Genomic DNA, 24,547 nt, shown 5'->3' on the forward strand with positions numbered 1-24,547 from the left:
ACAATAAAACCTAACAAAAAAATTAAAACTAAATGGCTTCTAGAGTAAATTGATAAACTAAGTTCAGTTCTTTCATCCATGAATTTCTCTATACGCATATATGCATATCATTATTCTAATGGTAAATCTATTGTTTTAGATATCATTACATACACACATACATACTATTACACGAGTAATTTTATCATTATTATTTAATTTGATAATTAATACGCTTTTCACCTTATAAAAAATTACATATTGCTGAATTTTATATTTGTGTGAAAATATTTCTGTTTTACTATAATTAACTTATTATGTAACATAATTAATTCTATGTATAATTAATTTATTATTATACGCACGATACGCAAGCAACGCATGATCCATTGTCTTGGTATCCTTCCATTTTCCCGCCCTTATTTTTCGCGCTTCGTGAGTAAATATTTTTATTTTATTTTCTACTTCCAGGTACGAACTCTTTATTTCCACAGAAGAAAATGGAACTTCAAAAAGAAAGAACAGAAAAAGAAAAAGTAAAATAGCACGAGGTAGAAAACTAAAGGTTCAACTTATTGGATGCAAGAAGCAGCAGCTAAATTGTTCTATAACGCTCATTAGATTTCGTTTCAGTTTACGTTTTATTAACGAAGTAGAGTGTTTGGAGAGCATAAACTACCGAGTAATCACTTTAATGACGTTAATAATATGTTTTGCTGGTTTTTTTTTCTTGCTTATATAGTTTTCCCAGAAGAAGATGCTTTGCGTGCCTTCGTGATTGTGATAATAGTAATCGCCGATATATGTTTTTTTAATCCTGCAGATGGCATGTCGGGGGATTCCATTAGCAGCGAGATTCCTACTTAGTCTCCTTATCGTTTCTGTCTCCTTGCCGACAAGGTTAGTGAAGCTAGGGTTTCTAGTTTTTTCCTTTGCAGTTAATTCGGTTCTTTTTCGTTGCTGAGGATGTCAGGAAAATTTTTCATCGTCTAGGAACATTTCGTGGCAACCGATCTTATTTTGGCCTTATTTACTCTGTTTGACTTTCTTTAGCTTCCAAAGTGAGTGTAACTTCAGTAAGGAATTACAATTCTTTTAGAAAAATATTTTATTTGTCAAGGCAAGTTATGATTGGCGATTTTTTTGTTTGCTCTCGAGTTTCTTTTATTTTCATATATGGATTTTATTTCTTTTTGCTTTGTCCTGTGACTATATAGTATTCAGTTGGATTGAGGATTTCTTGTTTTAGCTTCAGTTCAGTGGTTCAAATTAGTATTGGTGGTAATAATATCTCCGTTTTAATGTATTTACTAAGGCGCACAAACATGAATGCGGAATATTACATGGTGTTTATTGGTTTTCATACTTATGCCACATTTTACACTGGCTTAGGAGTATGTATTGCTACTGTTAGGAATGGATCACTTGATCGATAGGATAAGGAATTCTGGCCTTTCACTTACGGATTTATTTGATTCTTTGCTAGATTTGTTCTGATATTTAAGCCAGAGTTATAGCCTGGTAGGACCAAAGAACTGGATCTTAGAAACTCGGTCATGAACATTTCTGATTATTCTCTTTCATTATAGACATCCAATCTCTGTTTTTTCCTTTTTAGTATTTACATCTTAATATTATCCTCTAATTTAGGATTTGTGGTTCCTCTCTTCTTGTTTATCTTAACATTCAGTTCTTAACTATTGCAAGCAATATAGGTACTTCATTAAAGGAGGTTTAGTAAAAGAGAAGACATTAGCTATGATAAAGCCAGATGGAGTTTCTGGTAACTACACTGATTGGATAAAGCAGGTTATTCTAGATTCTGGGTTTAAAATCTTCCAGGAAATGATCACTCAACTCGACAAGAAAACAGCATCAAGATTTTATGCTGAACACTCATCAAAAAGCTTTTTCTCTGATCTTATCAGATACATGACAAGGTAACTTATTTTTCTTATCTTACATTGTTAATCCTTTACTGGAAAAACTACTCATAGGTTTAGTACATAACTTATCACGTGTTTTGTCTTATCATGTATTGTCAATTATTGTCTTGCTAAAGTACTTACAGGATCAATATATAACTAAGTTGCTTTGACTGCTTCCTTTTGGGTTGCAAGTATCAATTTTTCAACCAGTTCTTTCCCTCACATTATTGTTTTATTCAGTGGTCCAGTCGTGGTCATGGTGTTGGAGAAGGAAAATGCTGTTGCTGAGTGGCGTGCTTTAATTGGGCCAACTGATGCACAGAAGGCTAAGATATCTGATCCTCTGAGGTTCTATATGTTCTCATTGGTCTTTTGTGCAGTTTTCTTTAGATTTATAACCTTTACGAACTTCTTTAGCCAGACCAAACATTGCCCATTAAGTTAGATACATCCAACCATTCTGCTGTCTTGTGAGATGTGATCTCTCTCCTTTCTGTTTGTGATTCTTCTGTCATATTCATGTGGGTGAGACTTGTGTTTTTCTTTTTAACAGTTGGATTCAATGTTGATTATTGATTTTTTCTGATTTTAGCATTAGAGCTGTTTGTGGGCTGAATTTACAAAAGAATTGTGTTCATGGCTCAGATTCAACTCAATCAGCTACAAGAGAGATCTCATTTTTCTTCAAAGCAGTATCATCAGGTTAGTTCCTCTTCCTCTTTTTAAATCAACAAACTGATTTGCATATATAATATTTTCAGGTCTGGATATGATAAGTTTAGCTTAAAGTACCTGTTCTACTAATGTTTCTGCTAATTTATCCAGTAGATTGAATACAAGATAATGTTGCAGCCCTGAGCTGATGTATAAAATTGATGAGGGATGTCCATTGGTGAGGTCTAGAAGAACATGGATCTTTTTCATTTTCTTACAAAATATCTTCAAAATCTTTCAATTTCTTTTCTGTCAGGGTTTTCTAGTTGCTTTAGGATGCCTTGATTGCACTACCTGTTTATTCTTCTTCTAGCATTATCACTACTCTGGTTTGTTGCATTGAGCTACTCTGGCAATAGGATCCTTGGATTTCTTCTCACCTACAACTTTTTCCTTTACTAGTTTCGTTGGGGATGGTATTGGTGGGAATTTTCTTTCACCTTCACTAACCATGAATTTTGGAGAGTACTGATGCGTTCACAGAAAGCAAAGGAACATTCTTAGTTCACTTTTGACCGTATAAGAGATGACATGAGCTGTTTATAGTCTTAGATATATGGGGGGGTCTATAAATCTGTATGTTTGTTTTTCTTTCTAACAAAAATAAAATTTCATGAAAGTATCTGATTTTCTTTTTTTTTTTAAGATAAAAAATGTGAATATAAAGCAAGGCACTGAAGGGTAGCACCCATTGACAAAATGGAGATAATTACATATTGATCAAAATATCTCTAAGATCCCTTAAATCCTCACTAAGGACATGAGAGTTGCCCTTAAAGAATATACCTAGGTTCAGAACCATAAATCTCTAACCATATTGAAAGAAGACCAAACATCATCTGAGCCTTCTATTTCTCTTTTTCCAAACCACCTTGAAGATAGCTTGGAGGATGATATAAATGTGTTTTCTCCATCTCTTTACACCATGGGCATTTTGACAAGTCCAAATTTCTTACATCATCGAGCCCTTCATCACCTAGTTCAAACAAATCAAGAGTCAAGAAATCAATAGCAGTATATGACAGTTGAGATGAGAATTGGCATTGCAACGCGAGATGATGGGGAGATTCTGCATTCCTCTTGCACAAATAGCATCAATTGACCAGAGTCGCATTTAAAAAATCTCACCGCCAAGGATTTACTAGGAGTCAGTTTTAGTATTAGCACATAATGTTCAAGTGGGGAAACACCGTTTTGATAGATAATGGAGAAATCCTCTATACGCATCTATTTCGTAATCATTGAGATTCCTATGAAGCTTCATATTCTAAATTACTTAGACTCATAAAAACTGAGACAAGGCCCGCAGTTGTCAAGAATAATTGTGTTGTATTTCCTATTGAACAATACGTTCCTATATACACAAGTTTTAAGGATAAAAAAAAGAAAGTCAGAATTAATTACAAAGAGTGCATTTTACTATAATATCCTTTAATCTAGTTTAGCACATAAAGTATATTCTTTAGTTCTCCTTCTCAAGTTGGGAAATATATGTTATCCATCTCCAGCTTGGTAATGATGGTCTGGAATGCTGGATTATTCGAACTCTTGGTCAATATGTTTGTAAGTTGTAAATTGATAGGCGCGTAGAGTGTATTGTTAGGCCACTATCGAGGTTTTCTTTAATAAAATGTCTATTAACTTCAGTGTGTTTTACTTTCTCATGTTGTACAGGATTGTAAGTAATATTTATTGCCAATTTGTTGTCACAGTAAAGATGTTAAGCCATTATTATTGAATCTTTTTCATCCCATGCATCAAAATTTGGCTCTCCCAGTTTTGGTATGGTTCCTAGAATGGGACTAATTTTTCATTTTTCCTTTTGAATGGTCCAAATTAGTTATGACCAGTTCAATTAGTTTTCTCATTGAAACAATAGGCAGCTTCAATTGGTTGGAATTCTCCATTAGTTTGTACAGAATTTTTCATGTGGGAATTTGTGTCAGTAATTTGAGATGTCGTTTCGAATATAATTCAAGGTTTTAGGACAATTAAGGCAAATTTAAAGTAACAAAATAGAGGTTACTGGACAGAAAGTTGTGCAGGGAGCGCAAGCTGTAGTTCACCACTTATGGCTGGGTGCGGCTGGTCACAGGAGAGGGAGCTGCAGCTTGCGGCTGGGTGGCTGGAAGCAGCTGGGTAGGCTGGTCACAGAAGAGGGAGCCACTGCTTGCAGCTGGATTGCTAGTGCCATTGGTGATGAAGATCGGTCTCGGTTGCTGGTGGCTAGCGGCTGGGAGGTGGTGACCGGTTATGAAGGCTGACCTCCTTTTTAGGATTTTTTTTATTAATAGGATTTGTAAAAGAATATAGGTCTTTTAAATGTATAGCTTTGATACCATGTCAGTAATAATTATGTTGTATTTCTAGTTTAATAATACGTCCTTAAGTATACTTCTAGGGATAAGAAAAAAAAAGTTACAATTAATTACAATCTTAATATTCTTTAATAATTATGTTGTATTTCTCGTTAAATAATACATCCTTAAGGATACTTCTAGGGATAAGAAAAAGAAAGTTACAATTAATTACAATTTTAATATTCTTTAACTTAGTTTAACCCTATTAACAGATAAACTATTTTCTTTAACACCATTAATTCTTTACTTTGGGCAAGAGCAAAATAATGGAAAAGAGCTGCTTCAAAATTACCATCATCAGACCAATCATCATATTAAAACTATATTGTTCTACTAGAACCTTCTTCATGCTTCAAACAATGGAATTTGCATTTTCTTATGTTTTTGTTTCAATAGGCCCTTTCCCATAGTATAAATTTAAGTCTTTTTCATTTAGGAGTGTGAAGTGTAATATGTCCTGCAAAGAGTCCCATTGAAAGTCAATGTACTTTCTATTACTTCCTGAGATCAACTTAGTGGCGAACTAAAACAAGAAACTTTGCCATGATGAGCTGAAAAAGGAAGAAAGTTTGTTTTGGATTGAACCTCCTTAGTGCTTCTAATGATATTTATTTATTTTGAAAAAGATACAATCTTTTTACGTTGGAGAATTATCGGTTATTATTTGAGGAAAATTTAATATTTACTTTGATTACCATAATTTTTTTTTCAGGCGAGCTAGCTACAGAGCATGATGAACTGTGATTACTAAACACTTAGAGGAGAGCTACAAAATTGTGCAAATTGCTACTCCTTTTATTCCATGGAATAACTGTGTGCCTATTTCTTTGTGAAATTAGGCAACCAGATCAATTATTGTGTTATAATCTCTTTATCATTTTCGGTTCTGTACTTCCCTTATATTTCCTCCTTTTTGTCCTTTTGCATATATCTGTGTGTATTGTCTGAAATATGTGAAATCGGATACCACGCCATAAGCTTAACTTATACTGGCTATATCCATAGATTATATCAGCTTCTACCCTCTCAAAAAGGAAAATAAGTAAAGAAAAATGCTTTAATTGCTTCTAGGACTATGAATTTTTCAGGGATTTTGGTTGTCATTTAATTAATAGATTATTTATACCCATATACTGTTGCTTTGTTCTAGACAGGTGGCAGTTGATTTGCTTTAAAAATTAGTGATAATTCATGTTCCACTTGTAAGAAAATGTTTGAAGATTAGTTGCATCTGTAGGCAACATTAGAGCTGAAAGTGAGTGACTTTTAAATCTGAAATGATACTAGGCTAATCTAATATGGTATTGACGTGTTTGGGTAGAAAGGTGTTTCTTAGAGGTTTATATGTGACTAAAGAAGCTTGCAAGTCCTAGAGAATGTATGAGTTTTTCTTCTGGGTATCTGAAGCTTATGCTACGGCCATCATCTCCTGGCTAAGTAGTATGAGTCGACTATATCTGTTAGCAGGGTGTATCTGTTAGCAGTGTCATGGACAATGTTCCACATACATGGTTTATATCAGCTAGCTGTTCTATTTCAATGCAAATCAATCGAAGTAGGCCCGTCCTCTTTTGCTCGTAGACCTTTTTGTTTGTCCACGAGGATGATAAGGTCTGGCGTTCTCATAGTGTGATTTTGATGCATGGAAAACTACAAGCAGAAATAGAATTAGTTGCAAGAGTTTTAACTAATGAAGATTAGTTGAAAACTAGTTAGACTAGGAAATAGATGGTTGCAAATAGTATGCTAGCAAACTTAAAAATATCAGGGAAATGAATAAGGAAAACCCCTCGTCCCTTTTTTCTTACTTTCTTGTCTTTTTCCTTTGCCTTCACCTTTGCTAATCTCTCTATGAATGTCCAACAGATATAACTCAGTTGTATAAAGTGGTAGACCCAAGCTTCTGAGAATAGTGAGTTTTCTTTTCTCTCACTTCTCTATTCCTGTAAATTCTTCTCAATATCTCTCCTTTAAGTTCTTTCTTTTCTTTTTCTATATTTCTCAATTTCTATCTTTTTAATTTGATATAGGACAACTTAAGATTAATTTACCTATCTATTTAGAAATTTGGAGAAATCCTAAATATCACACGTTAGGTTTTTGGATATCAGGCCTAAGATTTGATTGAATTGTACAATCAAGTATTGAGAAATTCTCAAAATATATTTTTGAATAATTGAAATCTGTCTCAAGAAGTGAAATTGTTTAGATATTTACAATACTCACTAGGTAATTTTTACTAAATAGGATCAAATTAAGAAATACTAAAACTAATAAGGGTAGGAATATTATTTCTAATAAAAGTAAAAATACTAATAAAAATAGGAAGCCTATATGTTAATAAGAATAAAATCTCAAAGTTACTAAAAGTATAATAATAGACTCGTAAATAGAAAGATTATTCTACATTTAATATAATTATAATTTGTAATTTATTAAGTAATTTATCGTTAGTTCACTTTGCATCATTTTCTCTTGGTAATGCAATACACATTTGTTTATTAATAAACCGAAGATCCAATAAAAGCCGAGCTAGTCAAACTACGAGGGGGCCACCATCTACATGGAGGATTGATGTCCACATCATACAAGGACTTAGTTTATGGTGGCCGAAGTGCTTAACCTTCCAGAATTAGTAAGCCTTGCAAAATTAGTTAGTGTTACGAAGCCCTAGATATCTAGTAGATACATAACTCACATGGTTTCTTTTTCTTTTTGTTATCTTGATAGGAGTGATCCTTGACTCTCTTTTCATCTGCATAAACATACATATCGAGGAGTTGTATTTCTTTTACATTCTGGAAAACTATTGTAGTGACGAGCTCAGTGATGATAGACTGTAGAAATTTTCATTTGCAATGACGGGATATCCTTTTAACCAGTTGATATTGGAAGATTTAGCTGTTCAACATTGTGATTTATCAACCAAACAACATCTCACACATAAGTTATCGGTCTTTCCTAAACATTCCTAACCACACCAATTAAATGATGTTAAATAATTAAAACCAAATAATAAATTCTCTTGTGATTCACGGGTTTCTGCAAAACCATCTTCTAACATATACATCCATGCAAAACCAGCCTTCTTTTAATAATGTAGATCCTTCAATTTTAATGTTAAGAAAACACTTGGCCAAGTAAACCGTGCTTATACTCACTTTAATTATCATGGTCTCTTTAAAATATTGTTGATAATATATATAATGTAATATAATTAATCATGTTAAAAAGAGTGATCTTGAAAGCGGCAAGATGAATAAAGAATTCTCCCATGCACTTGAGATAAATATTATGAGGAAATAAAAAAAAAAAAAAATGGTTCTACCAATGGTGTTATGAGTTTTAAGTAGCGTGCAAAACCAATTTGGCTTTAGAATTAGGGATCATTGTAGAAAGTCAACCCGACCCCTTTGGTGCACGTGTTGGACCGACAGGGGATTATGGGATTAACTATGTCTTTGACACGTAGCCGACCTCCATAATCAAACATGGCCGTCTGACGCGACGAGGATCACTTGATTGGGTCAGTCACGTGATTGGGATGTGCCCAGTGGGGGCCATTATCAACGAAAGATAAACTAAAAATATTTGCTTTGAAACAGATCTATCTGCCATCATTTTAGTTGCCACGGTATTATCATTTATTTATAGGCTGTCTAATTGCCCCAAAACTTCACTGCATTCGTTTGTTGCTACCCTTTGATGGAGTATATTATATACAGTGACCTTAATATATAAATATATCGTAAATGCCACTGCCATTGAGGCAGTTTGAATAATTGACTAACCTTTATAGTGTTTTTACTTCCCATTGCTCTAAATCTTAATGAAATTTAAGTTTATAATAGTGCTTTTAAAATTGAAAATTGTTTGAATTACCTATTTATTTTTCTAACTTTTTAGATTCCAAATACTATAAAGTGTTTATGTAGATTTTTAGATGAATGACTACAAAAGGCAATTAATTATTTTTTTAATTAAAAATTAGCTTTTATGTATTTTTTATAAAAATTATAAAATATTCTTGCCATTCAAAATTTTTATGTAAATTCATACTTAATTCAACTAGAAAATAAGAAATCTCTTTATAATGAGAAAAATTGACCTCATGAAAATGCATTCTATATTTGATCAATTTTAATAGCATCAGAATAATAAATTATATGGGTTTAATTTTTAATTATCTTAAAACGAATTGCATGCTCTCTAAGTTTCCAGTTTCTTTGTGATTACTTTTGCCCTTGCATTATAGTGCTGCCAAATGTCATATTTCTCCGTCTTTGTATATGATTTACATGTATAGGTGTATATATATTGTGAGATTGCTACAATAATATCTATACGAGACAGACTTTTAAGAGAGACATGGTCATGTCTATTTGTGGTCTACTAATACAAAGGATTGGGTGGCATTTTAACCACATTTGATTGCAATGTTAGAAGAATTTTAAGGTTTGTCTATTTTGACATTCAAAATGGCACCTTGGAGATATACTTATGTACAAAAGCTCTTATAATGATATATACTTATGTATCTCTTAATATATCTGCATATAAGGTTCATCAGAGTTCAATGCATTAAATGCACTCGTCATCTATTGGTTTAAGAATAGATTCAAGTAAGTATCAAAAGACAATTCGAGGGACGAGTTTTCACTTTTCACGTCATCTGGAAGATGAATTTGGGATGAGTTTTATGAAATTATAGTATAAAAAATAATTACATGTATATATTTATATTTACGAACTATAAATAAACTATATTATGTGTACGGTAAAATGTGTTTGTGTGTATAAAAAAAGTATACTAATATTTTTTTTATTATTTTCAAATATCATACATTTTTTATATATAAAGAGATATGTGTATATACATAAATGGAAAATAAAAATAATAAGATTAGTAGTATACAGACTGATCTTTCTTTTGTCCAGTATATTCGAATGAAATTCAAAGCCTACTCTTGCATGTTCCATTCGTGCATCTGCTGCTTCCTTATCTTTCTAGTTGCTCCGTTCCAGAGCAGTCCTGGACTATGATGTAGTTATAAGGAATGAGAATAACTAAAAGAAGAGAAAGTGCCATAGTATAAATTTATTTTTTTCTCGGTTAAGAGCACGCTTACGCATGTTATGTTAAGCCTTGTCTACCTCTCTCCTCTCATGGGGACTTGATGTCCTTGATGGTGCTGGGGATAAAAATGTAGATTTGTGAAATAATATATTAGGATTGGATACTTGATTATTTAAATGTTGGAGTAATTTATTTTGCCATATATTCTAACACAGTTTTGTATATTTATTTAATCAATATTTGATAAATTTTGTTATACTGGAGGATTTCAATAATGAGCAAGGGAAGGATAAGTAGTAATTAGAAGAGATCAAAATTTGAGTGCGAGATCTTTAGCTCCGGAACAATAGAAGTAATGGTGCTTAGCTGATTCTTTTTATAAAAAAAATTAAAACTAAGGTAAGATAGATATGTGTTTGAACTTTGAACCATCACCAAGTAACATGTAGTTTCCTTGGATGGTGGTTGTTAATGATATATAATATGAGATGCCACAGTATCTATCGGGAACAGCCAAATCTGACGAACTTGGTGATAGTAGCAAATTTTGTTTAATTTCAGACTAGGAAATTATTTATATTCTTCTACATATTAAATTTGCTACAGTTAAAACTAGTTGTTCAAATAATTTACCAGCTAACCTGGAATGTCTTTGTTGCCAGTTCATTTTTCAAAAAATTAAATGAATAATCTTCCATTTCTCTAATGATTATTTAAACATGGAACAGAAGATTTAATGAAATATTTTTAGATCATATCATCTAAAAAACATTTCTGAAAGAAAATCATGTGTAGATTGTTCTTACAAAAGAATGATGGAGCAGGTGAGAGGGAGAAGTCGGCGAGGGGACATCACCACGGGTTATTCTCTTCAAATGTTTGTTGCTATTAGGCTATTATACGACCCTATGTCCTTTTTTCTTTCATCTTTCAACTTCTTTCCTTATACAATTTTCTGCTTTTTCACCTGGAATGCACTTGGATTATTATTAGATAGATCATGAATTTTAAAAGGATTTTCACTGGCCATGTATATATATATATATATAATTAATAGCAACTTGCCATACATGCAATGTTGGTGGCTTCTGGTTCATTAATGCAAAAAGACTGATCCCATGGTCAATATAGCATGTGCAATTGTACCATCCTTGTAAACACGACTAGGGAATACTAAAATTAAGTAAAATTGAAACATCAGTTCTACACCAAAATTTCCTGGGGTATCTCCTTCGTGTCACTGCTATAACCATTCGATAAGATTATAGAGATTGAATAAGCTTGTGCTAGAAAAGCTTGTATAGAAATCAGTAAAATGATCAGTTTGAGGAAATCTGTGCCACGTAGTTTGTCACCCGTAGAATCCTCTCCCATGTGTACATAAAATATAGATATATGATTTCTTTTTTATATTACAAGAGAATGTCTTCATGTTAGCCAGATATGGGCATATTACCTGTATAAAGACTGGAAGAGGGGAGAGAGATAGAGACGGAGGAGTTTGAACACACTATACAATGGTTGGAAGAAGGGGATAAATAATCTGGCAAAAGGCCGTGTTTGGGAACTTGAACCACTTAAATCCGCCATCAAAGTCATCAAACCCTCATCTCTTCATTGTCTTCTATATTTTTAACTCTTTCAAAGCTTCTCTCCTGTTGGCTTCTTTATTACTGAATCAGTTCCCTTAACACGTTCCTATTTATACTCTGTCCATCTCCATCACGTTCCCATTTGGTTCCTCCAAAATGAAGGTGATTGCTATATCTACTTTTTATCTCCGCGGGAATGATTTTTTAGCAACAACTTACCGTATTTGATGTGTTGAATTCTTAGAAAGCTTCTATTTTCTTTGATGGCAGTTCTTTGGTTGGATGCAAAATAAGCTTTCTGGGAAGCAAGAGAGCAAAAAACACAACGCAATCTCCACGACCCGTAAGCTTTTCATCTCTGCTCCTTACTTTTCTTCATTGTAAATGTTTATTCATAACAAGATACTACAATAATTGACATTATGAAGATACAATTGCTTAATGGAGTAAACCTTCACTCCTTTTTTTCTGTCTGCATAATGGGATTTTAGAAGGTGATAAGCATGACAGATTGTTATTGCCTTCTAAATTAAGTTGGATTCTTGATGTTTATATTTTAAACATCTTTATGGTTCAGCGCCCACCTTTAGTGGTGAACATTTCCGCTCCTTATGTCAATTTGTCTTATTAAATGTAATCAAAATTTCTTCCCGCTAAAATTGGTATCAAGGTAATAAACAAGGAAAGTAAATTGAACATTTTTGAATAAAAACTTCGCTCTTTTTCTGACCCCAGGAGCTATTCATGGGGTCAAGATTTGTTTTCGAGAAGGCTCTGAGTCTTTGGCCCAATATTTGTTTTTCTTTTACTTTTTAAGATGTTTCTTGAGTTTGTGAGTGTGCAATTTTGTCATGTTCTTCCAAAATAATAGAAGATTTTGAGAGGATTGTCTCCTAATAAGCACTAGTACTTTTCTTAGACTTGTACGAGGTCATGAAAGAACTGGACAGCTGGGACCTGGGATCTTCAAACCTCGATTCTAGGCCATTTCTTTCAATGGTTGTTGATGCTCCCGATCTATGTTTTCTGGACTATCCTCTAGGCATTCCCTTGTGGATACTTTTTGCATTAAATAATAAAGGTGCAAAAGGAAAGAAAGAAAAATTCAACTTTAAAAAAGTTCATTTCTTGATTATAATAATATCCTGAGTTCTGTCCATTCAGTTATTCTTCACTGCTAATTTGATTGGTCCATGATTATAATGTTTGATGAATCTGGCGATTTTTTCTGTTCGTCATGCAATTCCTTCTATCTTGTTATTTAGATCATGCGAAACAAGAATCACGGGAAGAGTTCAGTGACTGGCCACACGGATTGCTCGCAATAGGAACCTTTGGTAACAATGATCTAAAGGATAATTCAGATGACCAAGGTATCCAAGGGGAACCATCCAACATTCAAGAAGATCCATCTTCATCGGAAGATCTACAAGACTTCTCTCCTGAAGAAGTTGGAAAATTACAAACAGAGTTAACAAAACTCTTATCACGAAAACCAACTTCTGATGTGGAAAAGGAACTCGCAAACCTTCCACTGGATAGATTTCTTAATTGTCCTTCAAGCTTGGAAGTTGATCGCAGAATCAGCAACGCGCTTAACAGTGATTCGGATGATAAAGATGGAGATATTGAACGTACAATCAGTCTCATACTTGGCAGATGCAAAGACATTTGTGCAGATCACAAAAAGAAAGCAATTGGTAAAAAATCCCTCTCTTTCCTTCTCAAGAAGATGTTTGTGTGTAGAAGTGGTTTTGCACCAACACCAAGCTTGAGAAATACACTTCAAGAGTCAAGACTTGAAAAGGTATCTATAAGTCTATTATATAATGGTCAATGAGTAATAATTTTTAATGCCAGTAGCCTTCTTTTTTAAACTTATGTACATGATATTTGTTTGCAGCTTTTAAGGGTAATGCTTCACAAGAAGATTTATACTCAAAATTATTCTCGGGCATCATCTATGAAGAAATATTTGGAGGATAAGCAAAGTTCGGACAAGAAAGATGAAGAAGATGAAACTAGGGAGAAAGTAAGCAGTGACGGATATAAATGGGTGAAAACAGATTCTGAATGTAAGTTGATTTTGAGCTGCCGTTCTATCTATATCTTATTTGGGCCTATGACTATGACGTATATACAAAATGAACTGTAAACTAATGGGATCTTGTTTATTGCAGACATTGTTCTAGAGATTTGAACCTGTCTCCGCTCTTTGAAGCACTGTAATTAAGTAGGTAGTCTTTTTAACTTCCAAAATTTCAGTTCCTCTCTCTAAGTTGATTTTTTTTATATATAAAAATATGTACTTGATTCCAATATTATCGAATTATGCAGATTCAGAGTTGAGAAATGGAAGTAGTTGGAGTGAGTGAAATATTTGGAAAGCAAATAAAGCTTTGTGTGGCGTATGCTGAATAGGACTAGTAAATTTGAAGATGGATAACTAGTTGATGGGTGCATTCCCCCTTTTTTTTTCATGGTTGTATCTGTCGAAGATAAGACAGATCAACACATGTTATATTGAGATATCTGTATCTGTATCTGCACTGCCAAAAGCTTCTTTTCCAACATTTTTTTCATCCTATTTCTCTACACCTTTTTTGCTTTGTTAAGCTTCTCCTCTTTGTAAGATAATTTTGAGGTGAATAATATATATATATATATTATTATATTTACTTGAATGTGTGTTAAATTTAATTTTATTATGTGCGCAAAACTATACCCTTAAATAAAGAGTAAAAATACAAATTAGATACAATTTACCTTATAAACTTTAACCAATTGCAATCTAGAAACAAAAATTTCTATAATTATGTTAGTTTTTTTTTTTTTTTACGATTGGCTTTCATACAATATATATATATATATATAATATAATATAATATAACTGGTACTTAAGACCAGTCTATATATAATATAATTAGTAATTAAGACTGGTATAAAGAATCTCTAATTATCCTCTGACTTAATTAATCCTTTGTTTGACAGAAGTTATTGAATAACAAATTTTTAGCAGAGAAAAAAATATTTTTTCTCTTTCGATCTGAAAATAAGAAAATAAATTTAAAATATAAGAATGAGTTTGATATATAAAAATGTGTTTTATTTTTTAAATCTATATTTATCTTAAACGAAATAAGTAAGGCAGTTAATAATAAAAATATGATTGTGAAAATGGTGGTTGAAGTTTAAAATTTTTTTATGTTATCTTTCGGCATTTTTTTTTTTAATAAAAAAAATTAAGTTTAATTATTCATAGTATATATAATCGTTGTACATCTCTACGAATTCATGCTTACATATAATATAAAATATATTTTTTACTTCATTTTTATTATTCTGCATTCTAATATAATTTATATATTTCTTCAACTAAAATAAACAGAAATACTTTAAATGAATTTTCCATAATAATGAAAGTCCAGGCTTTGAGCCATACAGACAGAATGTGTGAAAATATAATAAGAAAGTTTCGCATTCATTTCTATTCAATCAATGGCAACCTAATTACTGCCAGATTTTTTTTTTTTGTTTTTTTAACTTCCACCATGTCAAATCCCAAACCCTGAAAAAACAAAGGAAAAAAAAAAAATTTCATTCCCCCACCCTCCCCCTTCCTATCTTTTCTCGTTTTCTTCCTTTATTCGCTCTTCCGGAGCGATTGGATCTGGTATCCTTTTATAAACCCACATATCTCCTTCAATCCGGAAGATTATATCCACAATTCAATCAGCATACATTTCTTTCCTGTTGCAGACTACATAAGTCAATTTAGGGTTTCGTCTTTCTTGGTTTCTTGTTCTTAGATTGGTCTCTTTTCAGATCATTACTGCTTTTTTAGTGTCCTTTATCGTGGTAAATCTTGTTGTCTTTTTGGGTTTGCTTAAGGAGTGAACGAGTTGGTTGGAGAACGAAAAGGGGAAATTGCGAGTAGCAGATGCAATATTTGGATCGGAAATTGAAGAATTTTTCGGTGAATTTTTTGGAAGGACCGGAAAAAGTTAAGGTTCGAGTTACAATACAAGCTTAGCATCGATGTCTTGGGCTGGACCCGAAGATATCTACCTATCTACTTCTCTGGCCAGTTATCTTGACAGTAAGACCTCTCTCCAATATATTCACTCGCAGATGCATGCATACGCAGGGATGTTTAAATACTAGTTCATAACATGCCATCTACTTCATGTTTTATGGCAATTTACTGATATAAATACCAAACTTTCAATGGGTTCTGGATATTTATTTATTTATTTTTTTCTTGGAAAGAGCTGTTGATGTTAAAAATGGCGCCTTTAATGAAAATTCGGTTGGTTGATTCGTATGTAGTTGTGTAGCAAAAACTTGGAGGACTGTATACTTGGTTGACCTATTGTCTATAAAGATATTGGTTACTCTTTTTTCTTTGGTTCTGGCGTCCGTTGTTTTGGTGTTAAATCACGAGATTGTTTGTCCTTTCGGATGAGATTTCTGCTAGCAAAGCATATTTTTGGTTTAATATACGATTGTAAAACAGCTCTTAAGTCTACAAGTTTGACTTCTAGTGAGGTGTGATCTCAGTCAATTGAAATGGTTCATAGTCGTGTCTTCTTTGATGCAAGACATCTTTCAAGAGAAAGCTTTCTGAATTATTTGGTAACAGTATAGTAATGAAAATACATGCTATCTGCACTTTTAGGTCCATTTGAATCGATCTTAATGTGTTGCAGTGGTGACTACTTTTCTTGAACTTAAATGTGCTGTAGGATGTGTTACAGCTATATTAGTTAAAAAATTGTTATCATAGTTTTTGGTGAGAAACGATGGTCATTTTTTACGTTGGAGATTTGGAGTACAGTGATTCCCTTTTCTTCCCTTACTTGAGCTCTTACTTTTTTTTTTCATATGGCACAGAGAAGCTTCTTGTACTACTTAGAGACGGTCGAAAGCTTATGGGCACTCTTCGTTCTTTTGATCAATTTGGTATTGCCGACTTTTTCTTATTGATTGCTTTTTCAGTCTGAGATTTTTTTTTAGATAAATGTTTGAAAAGATGATTAATATTTATCATATGCAGCCAATGCTGTTCTCGAGGGTGCGTGTGAGAGAGTGATTGTTGGTGATCTTTACTGCGACATCCCTTTAGGTCTCTATGTCATCCGTGGGGAGAATGTTGTTTTAATTGGCGAGCTGGTACTATACTAGTTATCATTTGATTTCTGCATGCAATTTATTAGTGCTATACTCTTTCCTGTGGTAACTTGCATTTACTGTATTAGGACCTGGAAAGAGAGGAACTGCCACCACATATGACTCGTGTTTCAGCTGCAGAAATTAAAAGGGTAAGCACCTATCTTTATCGTTTGAACTAAGCATTCCATTGTTGGAGATAACTTCATTTGCTTCGCAATACTTAGTGGGCTGATCAACTCTTTGTGCATGCATAAGTTTCCAGTATATTGCATCTTCAAATAATTACGTTCTAAGATTAGAAAATGTTTGCGAGATCATTGTTCCTTGACATGGGCATGTTAGATACTTGCCTCAGTTTTATTAGTGTCTGAATATTTGAAAATCATATCACTGACATCCAGCACAAAAAAAAGAGAAAAAGAAGTTTATAAATCTCTAATTTGTAAGCATTACCCCATAGTTTGTCTTTTTTGTGAGGGTCACCGTAGAAGAAGTATTAAATTGGTTATATTCGAGTGGATACGTGTGTAAGTTTTGACCTAGGAGTTTTACTCAGCTAGATGCAGATTTGGTGGTACCAGATATAGTATCTCATAGCATTTCCATATCATTTAGATTGGAAATAGTGGCTACATTTATAGTAAATATTGGCATTCCACTTTTGCTAATGTGATCTTGTCTTTATCCATTTGATTGGGAAGCCTTATTAAAACTTTGAGAGGAGTTAATTCTTAGGTAGTGATCCGGGCTAGCTTCAGAGTGGTGGGTAGGGATAAGTAGTTGGAAAGTGGTGGAAGGTGGTGCCAATGAGGAGCAAAGCAGAAGGTTTGGGAATACAAGTTAGTTTGTTGAGTCAAAATGCAGGAATTGATAATGGTGGAAGTTAAAAGTGAAATTTCCAGAAATATGGAACCTGGAAATGATTTGGCCGAGAGAGAATACTTCTTGGAGCTCAGATGGAATGTTAACTTAAAATTATATACATCTTGAGAGGGAAACCATATGCCTGTAGAATATAGATAATGTAGCTGGAAAGTCTCAGTTTGTAGTTCTGAGAATAGGACATGTTTCTTTCCTGTAATATTTTTTATTTTGTTAAAAAATGCTAAATCTTATCTTTCAGAGTAGAGTTATTTATGCCTAAGCTTAACTACGATCATTGATCTTTTTTATATTTACTGGTTTCAAACTTATCATCACAAATGAATCTTTTTATGGTATTCTGAGTTTTGAATTTTATTGAAATTCATAGTAAAGGCAGCGAGTAAATCCTTAATGACCTGATATCCACGTGTTTAAGTTATACCGGTAAACTGCAGTTACCAGTTTAAGCATGCTGTTGCTCACAAAGAACATTGTTTGTTCAAAATGGGGCACCCGCTTCATTGTTCGGGTAAAAGTACCAAGAATAAAGCTATATACCTGATTTTTAAATTATATATGAAAAAAAAGTAAGGAAAGATGTTGAACCCTTTTCATTAAAGATGGGCATCATGATTCATGCAGGCGCAGAAGGCTGAGAGAGAAGCTACTGATCTTAAAGGCTCAATGAGGAAAAGAATGGAGTTTCTTGATTTGGACTAACACATGCTCCCTACATCCATTGTTCATGGCCCGCAAATTTTATGGCGGTATGTGGTGTAGGAAACATGATCAGATTAAACTTTCAGTCTCTCCACCTGATCATCCTCTTCTCTCTCAATTTGACTTGCTGTAACATGTGAATGTATTTCACAAGTTTTTAACAGTCATATATTGATGTTTGTGATTGTTATTCATTGTGTTAGAAGTTAATAGATTTACACCCAAATCTAGAAATGCTTATCATGATCCTTCTGCCCGAATCTGAAAGAACGGGAGTAAAATGCTTCTACCCTTCGCTCCTCACTTGTTCTATTTTGTTTTTTGACGAACTTGGGGAGTCAGAGGGGGGGTGGAAAAGAGCAAATAACAGTTTCTCCCTATTTTTGACCTATCCAATCTTCAACGAGGCAAAAACACAAAATTTCTTTTATGGTCTTGTTTACAAGATTAGCTTTTGAATCCATAATTAAACTTATCCCATTTCAGATCAACAGAAAAGAAAAAAGGTTTGTTGGAAAAAAAATTCTTCTATAATTTATTTTGGCGATAGAATCAAACTTATATTCAAAGGAAAAGTACCCTTTTTGACATGATTGAAAATATTGCTCGGTTGTGCTAGTTGCATTTATGCCCATTTCAAGTCTCAAAATTTTCCTAATATATCCAAGTGTCTCAAATTGCTTCAGACTAAGATGATAACAAAATTCAAGTTGAACTTTCACATCTTTAAATACTATGACATTTGAAAGAATGGATGTCAACTTGGAGAGAAGTGGGAAAAAATCTTGCATTTACTGTTGGTATCTTCTTCTTTTTACAGTATGTCTGAAAATCCAAAGACTAACTTGTTGTATGGGTATGTAAAATACAAAATTTCAAACCTTTTGCAGGAAAAGAAGAAAAAGGGACGCCCAATGTAAAGTGAATAAATAGAATTTGATACTCGATACAGATATATGTAGAATTTTGTATTGAATGAAAATTGTAAGAATGATTTATAAGGAGATTTACCAACAAAAAGTCAGTAAATAATTCTAGTCTTTTAAAAAGAAAATTGATTTTGGTTATTTTTTCCTTCTCTTTAAAAATTTGGTTGATAATTATTCTTTTGTAAAGGAGTCGGGGCTCAGGACAGCAAAAGGAGGTAATTATATTTTGGGCCCGTGAAATTTTTAAAATTCCCTTTTGCTCCAGGTCTAAATCTAATAGTGTCAAAGTTAGATGGGCCTATAAATGTAGTAGTTGGGCCGACAGCGTTTTATAATTTTTCAGTTTAATAACCCCACAAGCCACATCTGTCACTGTCTGATTGGAAAGAGAACAGATCCAACGGCTCAACTCTCTAAGTACACTTGCTAGAGTTCGCGTTCTCTCTCTCTCTCTCCGTTTGGCATCAGCAGATCCACACTTCATTCTCTCTCGCTTGCTCTCTACATTCTCGCTCTGAACTAGGATTTGCTCTTTATCTCTCAAAACCAATGATGTCTCAGCTGTACGAGTCAATACCAATGTTATTTCTACTACTACTACTTTACGCCTGCTCGTTTCTGTGTTTCACTGAAGCTTCAGTTCATGAGTACAGACGACACAGATTTACTAACAAAGGCAACGCGTTTGTTGTTCATGGAGGCAGCGAAGGAATTTATGCTTCTCTTCCTGATACTCTCAATGACACCGCCATTCCTTCAAATACTCACTCCTACATACGGTAATTTCACTTTATTCTGTCATTCTTCTCTAATTCTGCCCGTGTTTGCTTGATTTGCTTCTTTTTGAGGTAATTACTATTTACTCATTGAATATTGTATTAGTCGGGGCGTTTTTTTTTTTTTTGGTTGTATAATTTTGTTGGTTTTTTTTATTGTATAAAATTATGACTGCCGCAACTTTTGATTTTGCAGCTTAATCAATTAGAATCCTTTTCAATTTGAGTTTTTCTTCCTTGTTTATTACAGTAGGAAACCGTGAATTGGGTGAATCTTTTACTAATTTATATGCATTCTCTTATGCCATAACCAGTTTTGATAAGATTACATTTCGGAGGACCAAGGAGTCTGCTAATGTCAGCTCAGAGCGGATCCATGCCGTTGTTTTTGAAGTGGAAGACAGGGAGACCATAGGGGGTTCAGCATATGGGGGTCAAAGAGCTGTATGCTGCACAGCAGATCTTGCCAAACTTGGTGTATGTTTTCAAGGGGAAATCATTTACCGGCCTTCCACGAAGAGTCCTAGCTGGCCCAAAGTGTTTGGTGTCTCATTTGGTGTCAATGAGGAAGCTGCAACATTGGCATCGAAGTTTATACAAATCACTAAAACTGGGATGTACAACTTGTACTTCATCCACTGTGATGCAACTCTTAAAGATTTGGTCATAGAGGGGAAAACCATATGGAAAAATCCTACTGGTTACCTACCTGGCAGAATGGCACCGTTAATGAATTTCTACGGGTTCATGTCCCTTGCTTTTGTGATACTAGGAATCATTTGGTTCTCTCAGTATGCAAGATTTTGGAGAGAAGTCTTCCCATTACAGAATTGTATAACACTAGTGATAACGTTAGGCATGTTTGAGATGGCATTTTGGTACTTTGACTATGCAGAATTCAACGAGTCTGGAATTAGGCCAACGGGGATCACTATCTGGGCAGTTACTTTTGGTACAGTTAAGCGTACAGTCGCACGGATTATCATTCTGATGGTTTCAATGGGCTATGGTGTTGTTAGACCTACATTAGGTGGTTTGACATCTAAGGTGATCATGCTTGGGATGACCTTCTTTCTGGCCTCTGAAGTGCTTGAATTGCTTGAAAATGTTGGTGCAGTCAGTGATCTTTCAGGAAAAGCGAGATTGTTCTTGGTTCTTCCAGTGGCAATCTTGGATGCTTTCTTCATTATATGGATATTTACTTCACTTTCTGCAACTCTAAATAAGCTTCAGGTACCCACTTTGCATTCTCAAATTTGGCTAGCTCTTTTTTACGTTCTTTCTTTCTATTGACAAGGAAAAAGTAGAATTCTCTTTTCTTTGGATATAATTAAAAAATGCATTTCTTTTTTTCCCCAATTGGATATATGCAGTATAGCCATCTTTACCTTGATTACAGGCAAACCTTGCAAGTGCCGTCTTTTATGTTTGTATTTTGTTCTTAAGTAAACTTCTTGAACTACATCTAAATTATTTAAATAGGAGCTATACATTATTCCCCAAACAAAATAGATTTCTCAGATGGCATAACATCTGATTCAATGATTAAAAAATGTGCATCTATTCAGAAGATTTTTTCTGACAAAAAGTAATCAGTATTCATGCTGCTATGAATATAAATATTTTTTTGGAACTTTGAATTAAATGAAACTTACTAGGCTTTCTACTAAAAATAGTGGAAGTGGTTATACAAATAGGTAATCAATTGAATGTTGGTTAGACTGTCTACTTTCTGGGTGAATCTCTTTAATGAGATCCATCAACAATTATGTGGAAGCATTTGGATTCTTTTAAGCTTATTACACTGATCAGCAAGTGATGTTTAGGTTTTAGATCTTTACAATGTCTGTGTAAATGCATGACATAGGTTATGTACAAACAGCATTAGTACTGCACTAGGTTGTTTGTGTGCTGCCTACAAAAGAATGATTGAACAAAAACTAGAGTTTGATGGTGTTTTACTGGCATCGGTTGGATGAGGCTTACGGTGCATAAAAAAGAATCTGGAAGATGGATCTGATTGCTCCCCGTATGATCATTAAGAAAAAGCATTTTGCATGTGAAGGACTATAGCAGGTACCCTGAATCAAGGTACAAGGATCATGTTACTTTCAGTAACATATGAAGGACCATAGTGTATTTTAATCTGAATGTTATTCATATTAATACTTTAGAAAAATATTGATATCCATGGATTAAGAGCAGTTTCTTGTTCCATGATATCTGACATGCCCATGTGTGCACTTCATTATCTATGGAATTTTAGTGGTGAATTTAGGCTCTATGACTAGAACACTTAAAGTGTTTTGGTTTATGCTAGGGGTTTGGGTGGGTAATTGTGAGCTTGCAGTTGTTGATCTCATATTATTGCAACTCTATTTTTGCAAGGGGTTTTGTTGAGTAATCTTGCCCTTAAAGTTATTGTTTCTTGTAGCATTGCCACTCTATGTCTCTTATTTCTTTTATATTTTGACACTATCAGAACTTCAAACAAAAAAGATATGATAACCTTTTCCTCCAACTTGATCTAATAGGCAAGAAGAATGATGGTTAAGTTGGATATATACAGAAAGTTCACAAATGCTCTGGCAGTGGCTGTTATTGTTTCTGTCGGCTGGATATGCTATGAGGTAATCTGGCGCTGCATCACTGTCGGTAGAAATATTGAGGCTAATTTCCTTGCTGTCTTTTAACTTATTTTTTCATAAGCAAATTTAGTAATTTAGCCTTAATGATCTAGATATCACAACTATGTTTAGGCTTTCATTTTTCTCTTTTCTCGCAAGATAGTTGGGAAAGAATGATAAGTCAGTCTTTTAGATTTATTCTTTTTCTCATCCTTGTTCTAGTCTACGTTTTGTTTTACTTATTACACCTTTCATGATTTTCTACTTGCAGCTATATTTCAAGTCAAATGATGCTTACAATGAACAATGGCAGAAGGCTTGGGCCATCCCAGCCTTCTGGCAGGTGCTGTCTTTCTCTCTTCTTTGTGTTATCTGTGCTCTATGGGCCCCTTCTGGAAGCTCAATGAGGTAAAGGACATGACTCTCATTATCCTAGTTTGTTGAATCCAGGAATTATGGAGAGAGAGTACAAAACATGATGTTAGATGGATTGAAAACGAAAGAACATGGTAATTGAGAAATAAATTTGGGGAAAAAACTCGAACCAAATACAGAAATTGCATTGCTTCAAATGTGATAATGAAAAATCCAACTCAATGAGCTAATTTGTAATTGATTACTAGGATTCATATTTTGAATAGATCATAATTTTGTCGTTGGCTAGAATTCTAATTCTTACTTCCTCGTGTTTGACTTCCAGGTAGGTTAAAATGATTCAATAATAAAAATTATAGTTTCATTCTGTATGTGAAGGAAATCCTAGTGAGTAAAGAGAATAAAATAGGAATTTAATCAAACGGGGCTTCTTTAATAAATTTGAGTTAATTTTTAATTTCACACCACCATTAGCTCATGACATTTTTTTTGGTCTTCTGATGAAATAGGTATGCTTACTCTGGAGACCCAAATGAAGAGTTTGACAAGGATGATTATACATTGACGCTCATCAAACCATCTCCAATGCCTTCTAAGGAAGTTCGAAGTGCATCAGAAACCAGACCATTGCAAGACAGCAATGGAGAATCCAAAGGCGATTTAGAAGAAGACAAGAGAGAGTGAAGTAAAGATCATTCATTCTGTTATGACTAAAACTGGATTCACTCATCCTATTGTTTGATTGCTGTACCAGAGCCACATGAATATCAGTTTTCAGGGTAGCATCAGCTTTCTGTTTTGATTAATTGAGCGTATCAGCATTTTGGAGTCACAGGAGTCAATAGGAATGTTAAGTTTGTTTCTTTTTCCCTCTTCTTCTACCCCTTTTTCTAAAGGGTATCTTGTTTCTCTGTCTTTTTTTAATTTGGTTATTTAAATTGTTAGTGACCTGTTGTAAGAATATATACAAGTAAGCTTCATTAGCTTCCTTTCTTATACAAATATATATATATATATATTTATTACTTGTGTTGCTTAATCTCCCTATGCAAGTGAGAATAGGGAATTCCCTTGGAGCGGTTAGAATAGTTCTTCTTTGGAGTGCAGAATCCAACACATGGGGAGAGAGAGAGAGAGAGAGAGAGAGAGAGAGAGAGAGTCTTATCTAACTTAAAAGTCTTATTTCGTGCTATTGAAGTATTTTACATGTGCATTCAAATGAATAATTGATTTGAAATAGCTTCATAATCAAAATTTATCAACCACTCTTATGAATAATAGAGTTCTGCAGGCTCGAGTGAGTAGTCATTATTATTATTATTATTTTATGTAGAATGTTATATCAAATTTTTAACCTATTATAATTATTCTAACTGTATACATAAAAAAATATTTTTTAATTTATAAATATAATAAATTTACTTATATTTAATT

General features: G+C 33.5%; 4 protein-coding genes across 18 annotated transcripts; all 4 read left to right on the forward strand.

Annotated features, from left to right (window-relative positions):
- The first annotated feature begins 431 nt into the window (after window positions 1-431).
- Window positions 432-5,868, forward strand: LOC110818483 (Nucleoside diphosphate kinase family protein). Of its 11 annotated transcripts, none has more exons than XM_088218301.1 (6): window positions 432-450; window positions 803-879; window positions 1,695-1,919; window positions 2,148-2,255; window positions 2,500-2,609; window positions 5,694-5,868. In XM_088218301.1, exons 2-6 carry the CDS (start codon window positions 803-805, stop codon window positions 5,723-5,725), a joined length of 552 nt encoding a protein of 183 aa, XP_088074427.1. In that variant the 5' UTR covers window positions 432-450; the 3' UTR covers window positions 5,726-5,868. The 11 variants fall into 11 exon arrangements, with proteins under 11 accessions (XP_088074427.1, XP_088074430.1, XP_088074423.1 ...); XM_088218304.1 differs by having other exon boundaries at window positions 2,553-2,609; XM_088218297.1 differs by lacking the exon at window positions 5,694-5,868 and adding an exon at window positions 4,655-5,061.
- Window positions 5,869-6,001: 133 nt separating this feature from the next.
- Window positions 6,002-14,324, forward strand: LOC110818417 (protein NEGATIVE GRAVITROPIC RESPONSE OF ROOTS-like). 3 transcript variants are annotated; one of them, XM_088218294.1, is made up of 6 exons: window positions 6,002-6,893; window positions 11,921-11,993; window positions 12,916-13,457; window positions 13,554-13,725; window positions 13,831-13,883; window positions 13,988-14,324. In XM_088218294.1, the coding sequence occupies exons 2-5, from the start codon at window positions 11,933-11,935 to the stop codon at window positions 13,848-13,850; spliced, it is 795 nt and encodes a 264-aa protein (XP_088074420.1). In that variant the 5' UTR covers window positions 6,002-6,893; window positions 11,921-11,932; the 3' UTR covers window positions 13,851-13,883; window positions 13,988-14,324. The 3 variants fall into 3 exon arrangements, with proteins under 3 accessions (XP_088074420.1, XP_021902999.1, XP_021903000.1); XM_022047307.2 differs by lacking the exon at window positions 6,002-6,893 and adding an exon at window positions 9,836-11,812 and having other exon boundaries at window positions 13,831-13,887; XM_022047308.2 differs by lacking the exon at window positions 6,002-6,893 and adding an exon at window positions 9,841-11,812.
- A 778-nt stretch (window positions 14,325-15,102) lies between these two features.
- Window positions 15,103-18,600, forward strand: LSM1B (Small nuclear ribonucleoprotein family protein). 3 transcript variants are annotated; one of them, XR_015818574.1, is made up of 6 exons: window positions 15,103-15,749; window positions 16,544-16,612; window positions 16,707-16,822; window positions 16,909-16,971; window positions 18,142-18,215; window positions 18,329-18,600. XR_015818574.1 is itself a non-coding variant. In XM_088218308.1 (5 exons), exons 1-5 carry the CDS (start codon window positions 15,689-15,691, stop codon window positions 18,075-18,077), a joined length of 312 nt encoding a protein of 103 aa, XP_088074434.1. In that variant the 5' UTR covers window positions 15,103-15,688; the 3' UTR covers window positions 18,078-18,099. The 3 variants fall into 3 exon arrangements, 2 of the variants coding, with proteins under 2 accessions (XP_088074434.1, XP_088074433.1); XM_088218308.1 differs by lacking the exons at window positions 18,142-18,215; window positions 18,329-18,600 and adding an exon at window positions 18,075-18,099; XM_088218307.1 differs by lacking the exon at window positions 18,142-18,215 and having other exon boundaries at window positions 15,108-15,749.
- Window positions 18,601-19,719: 1,119 nt separating this feature from the next.
- On the forward strand, window positions 19,720-24,138 carry LOC110818413 (Lung seven transmembrane receptor family protein). The gene is made up of 5 exons (XM_022047303.2): window positions 19,720-20,114; window positions 20,426-21,344; window positions 22,646-22,741; window positions 23,010-23,146; window positions 23,623-24,138. Exons 1-5 carry the CDS (start codon window positions 19,885-19,887, stop codon window positions 23,795-23,797), a joined length of 1,557 nt encoding a protein of 518 aa, XP_021902995.1. The 5' UTR covers window positions 19,720-19,884; the 3' UTR covers window positions 23,798-24,138.
- The last annotated feature ends 409 nt before the right edge of the window (window positions 24,139-24,547 follow it).

The sequence above is a fragment of the Carica papaya genome, chromosome 4, assembly GCF_054855325.1.
Source record: "Carica papaya isolate Zhongbai chromosome 4, ASM5485532v1, whole genome shotgun sequence".
In the NCBI taxonomy this organism is placed as follows: Eukaryota; Viridiplantae; Streptophyta; class Magnoliopsida; order Brassicales; family Caricaceae; genus Carica; species Carica papaya.

What these genes read in the sequence shown, in the direction of transcription:
- LOC110818413 (XM_022047303.2), top strand. Translation starts at nt 19,885, where the DNA reads ATGATGTCTCAGCTGTACGAGTCAATACCAATGTTATTTCTACTACTA. An exon ending in TCGGCTGGATATGCTATGAG is followed by an intron (nt 22,742 to 23,009) that starts GTAATCTGGCGC and finishes TTCTACTTGCAG; the next exon opens with CTATATTTCAAGTCAAATGA. An exon ending in CCTTCTGGAAGCTCAATGAG is followed by an intron (nt 23,147 to 23,622) that starts GTAAAGGACATG and finishes CTGATGAAATAG; the next exon opens with GTATGCTTACTCTGGAGACC.
- LOC110818483 (XM_088218295.1), top strand. Translation starts at nt 803, where the DNA reads ATGGCATGTCGGGGGATTCCATTAGCAGCGAGATTCCTACTTAGTCTC. An exon ending in TCTGTCTCCTTGCCGACAAG is followed by an intron (nt 880 to 1,694) that starts GTTAGTGAAGCT and finishes CAAGCAATATAG; the next exon opens with GTACTTCATTAAAGGAGGTT. An exon ending in CTTATCAGATACATGACAAG is followed by an intron (nt 1,920 to 2,147) that starts GTAACTTATTTT and finishes TGTTTTATTCAG; the next exon opens with TGGTCCAGTCGTGGTCATGG.
- LOC110818417 (XM_022047307.2), top strand. An exon ending in CAACGCAATCTCCACGACCC is followed by an intron (nt 11,994 to 12,915) that starts GTAAGCTTTTCA and finishes CTTGTTATTTAG; the next exon opens with ATCATGCGAAACAAGAATCA. An exon ending in AAGAGTCAAGACTTGAAAAG is followed by an intron (nt 13,458 to 13,553) that starts GTATCTATAAGT and finishes ATTTGTTTGCAG; the next exon opens with CTTTTAAGGGTAATGCTTCA.
- LSM1B (XM_088218307.1), top strand. Translation starts at nt 15,689, where the DNA reads ATGTCTTGGGCTGGACCCGAAGATATCTACCTATCTACTTCTCTGGCC. An exon ending in TCGTTCTTTTGATCAATTTG is followed by an intron (nt 16,613 to 16,706) that starts GTATTGCCGACT and finishes TATCATATGCAG; the next exon opens with CCAATGCTGTTCTCGAGGGT. An exon ending in CAGCTGCAGAAATTAAAAGG is followed by an intron (nt 16,972 to 18,328) that starts GTAAGCACCTAT and finishes TGATTCATGCAG; the next exon opens with GCGCAGAAGGCTGAGAGAGA.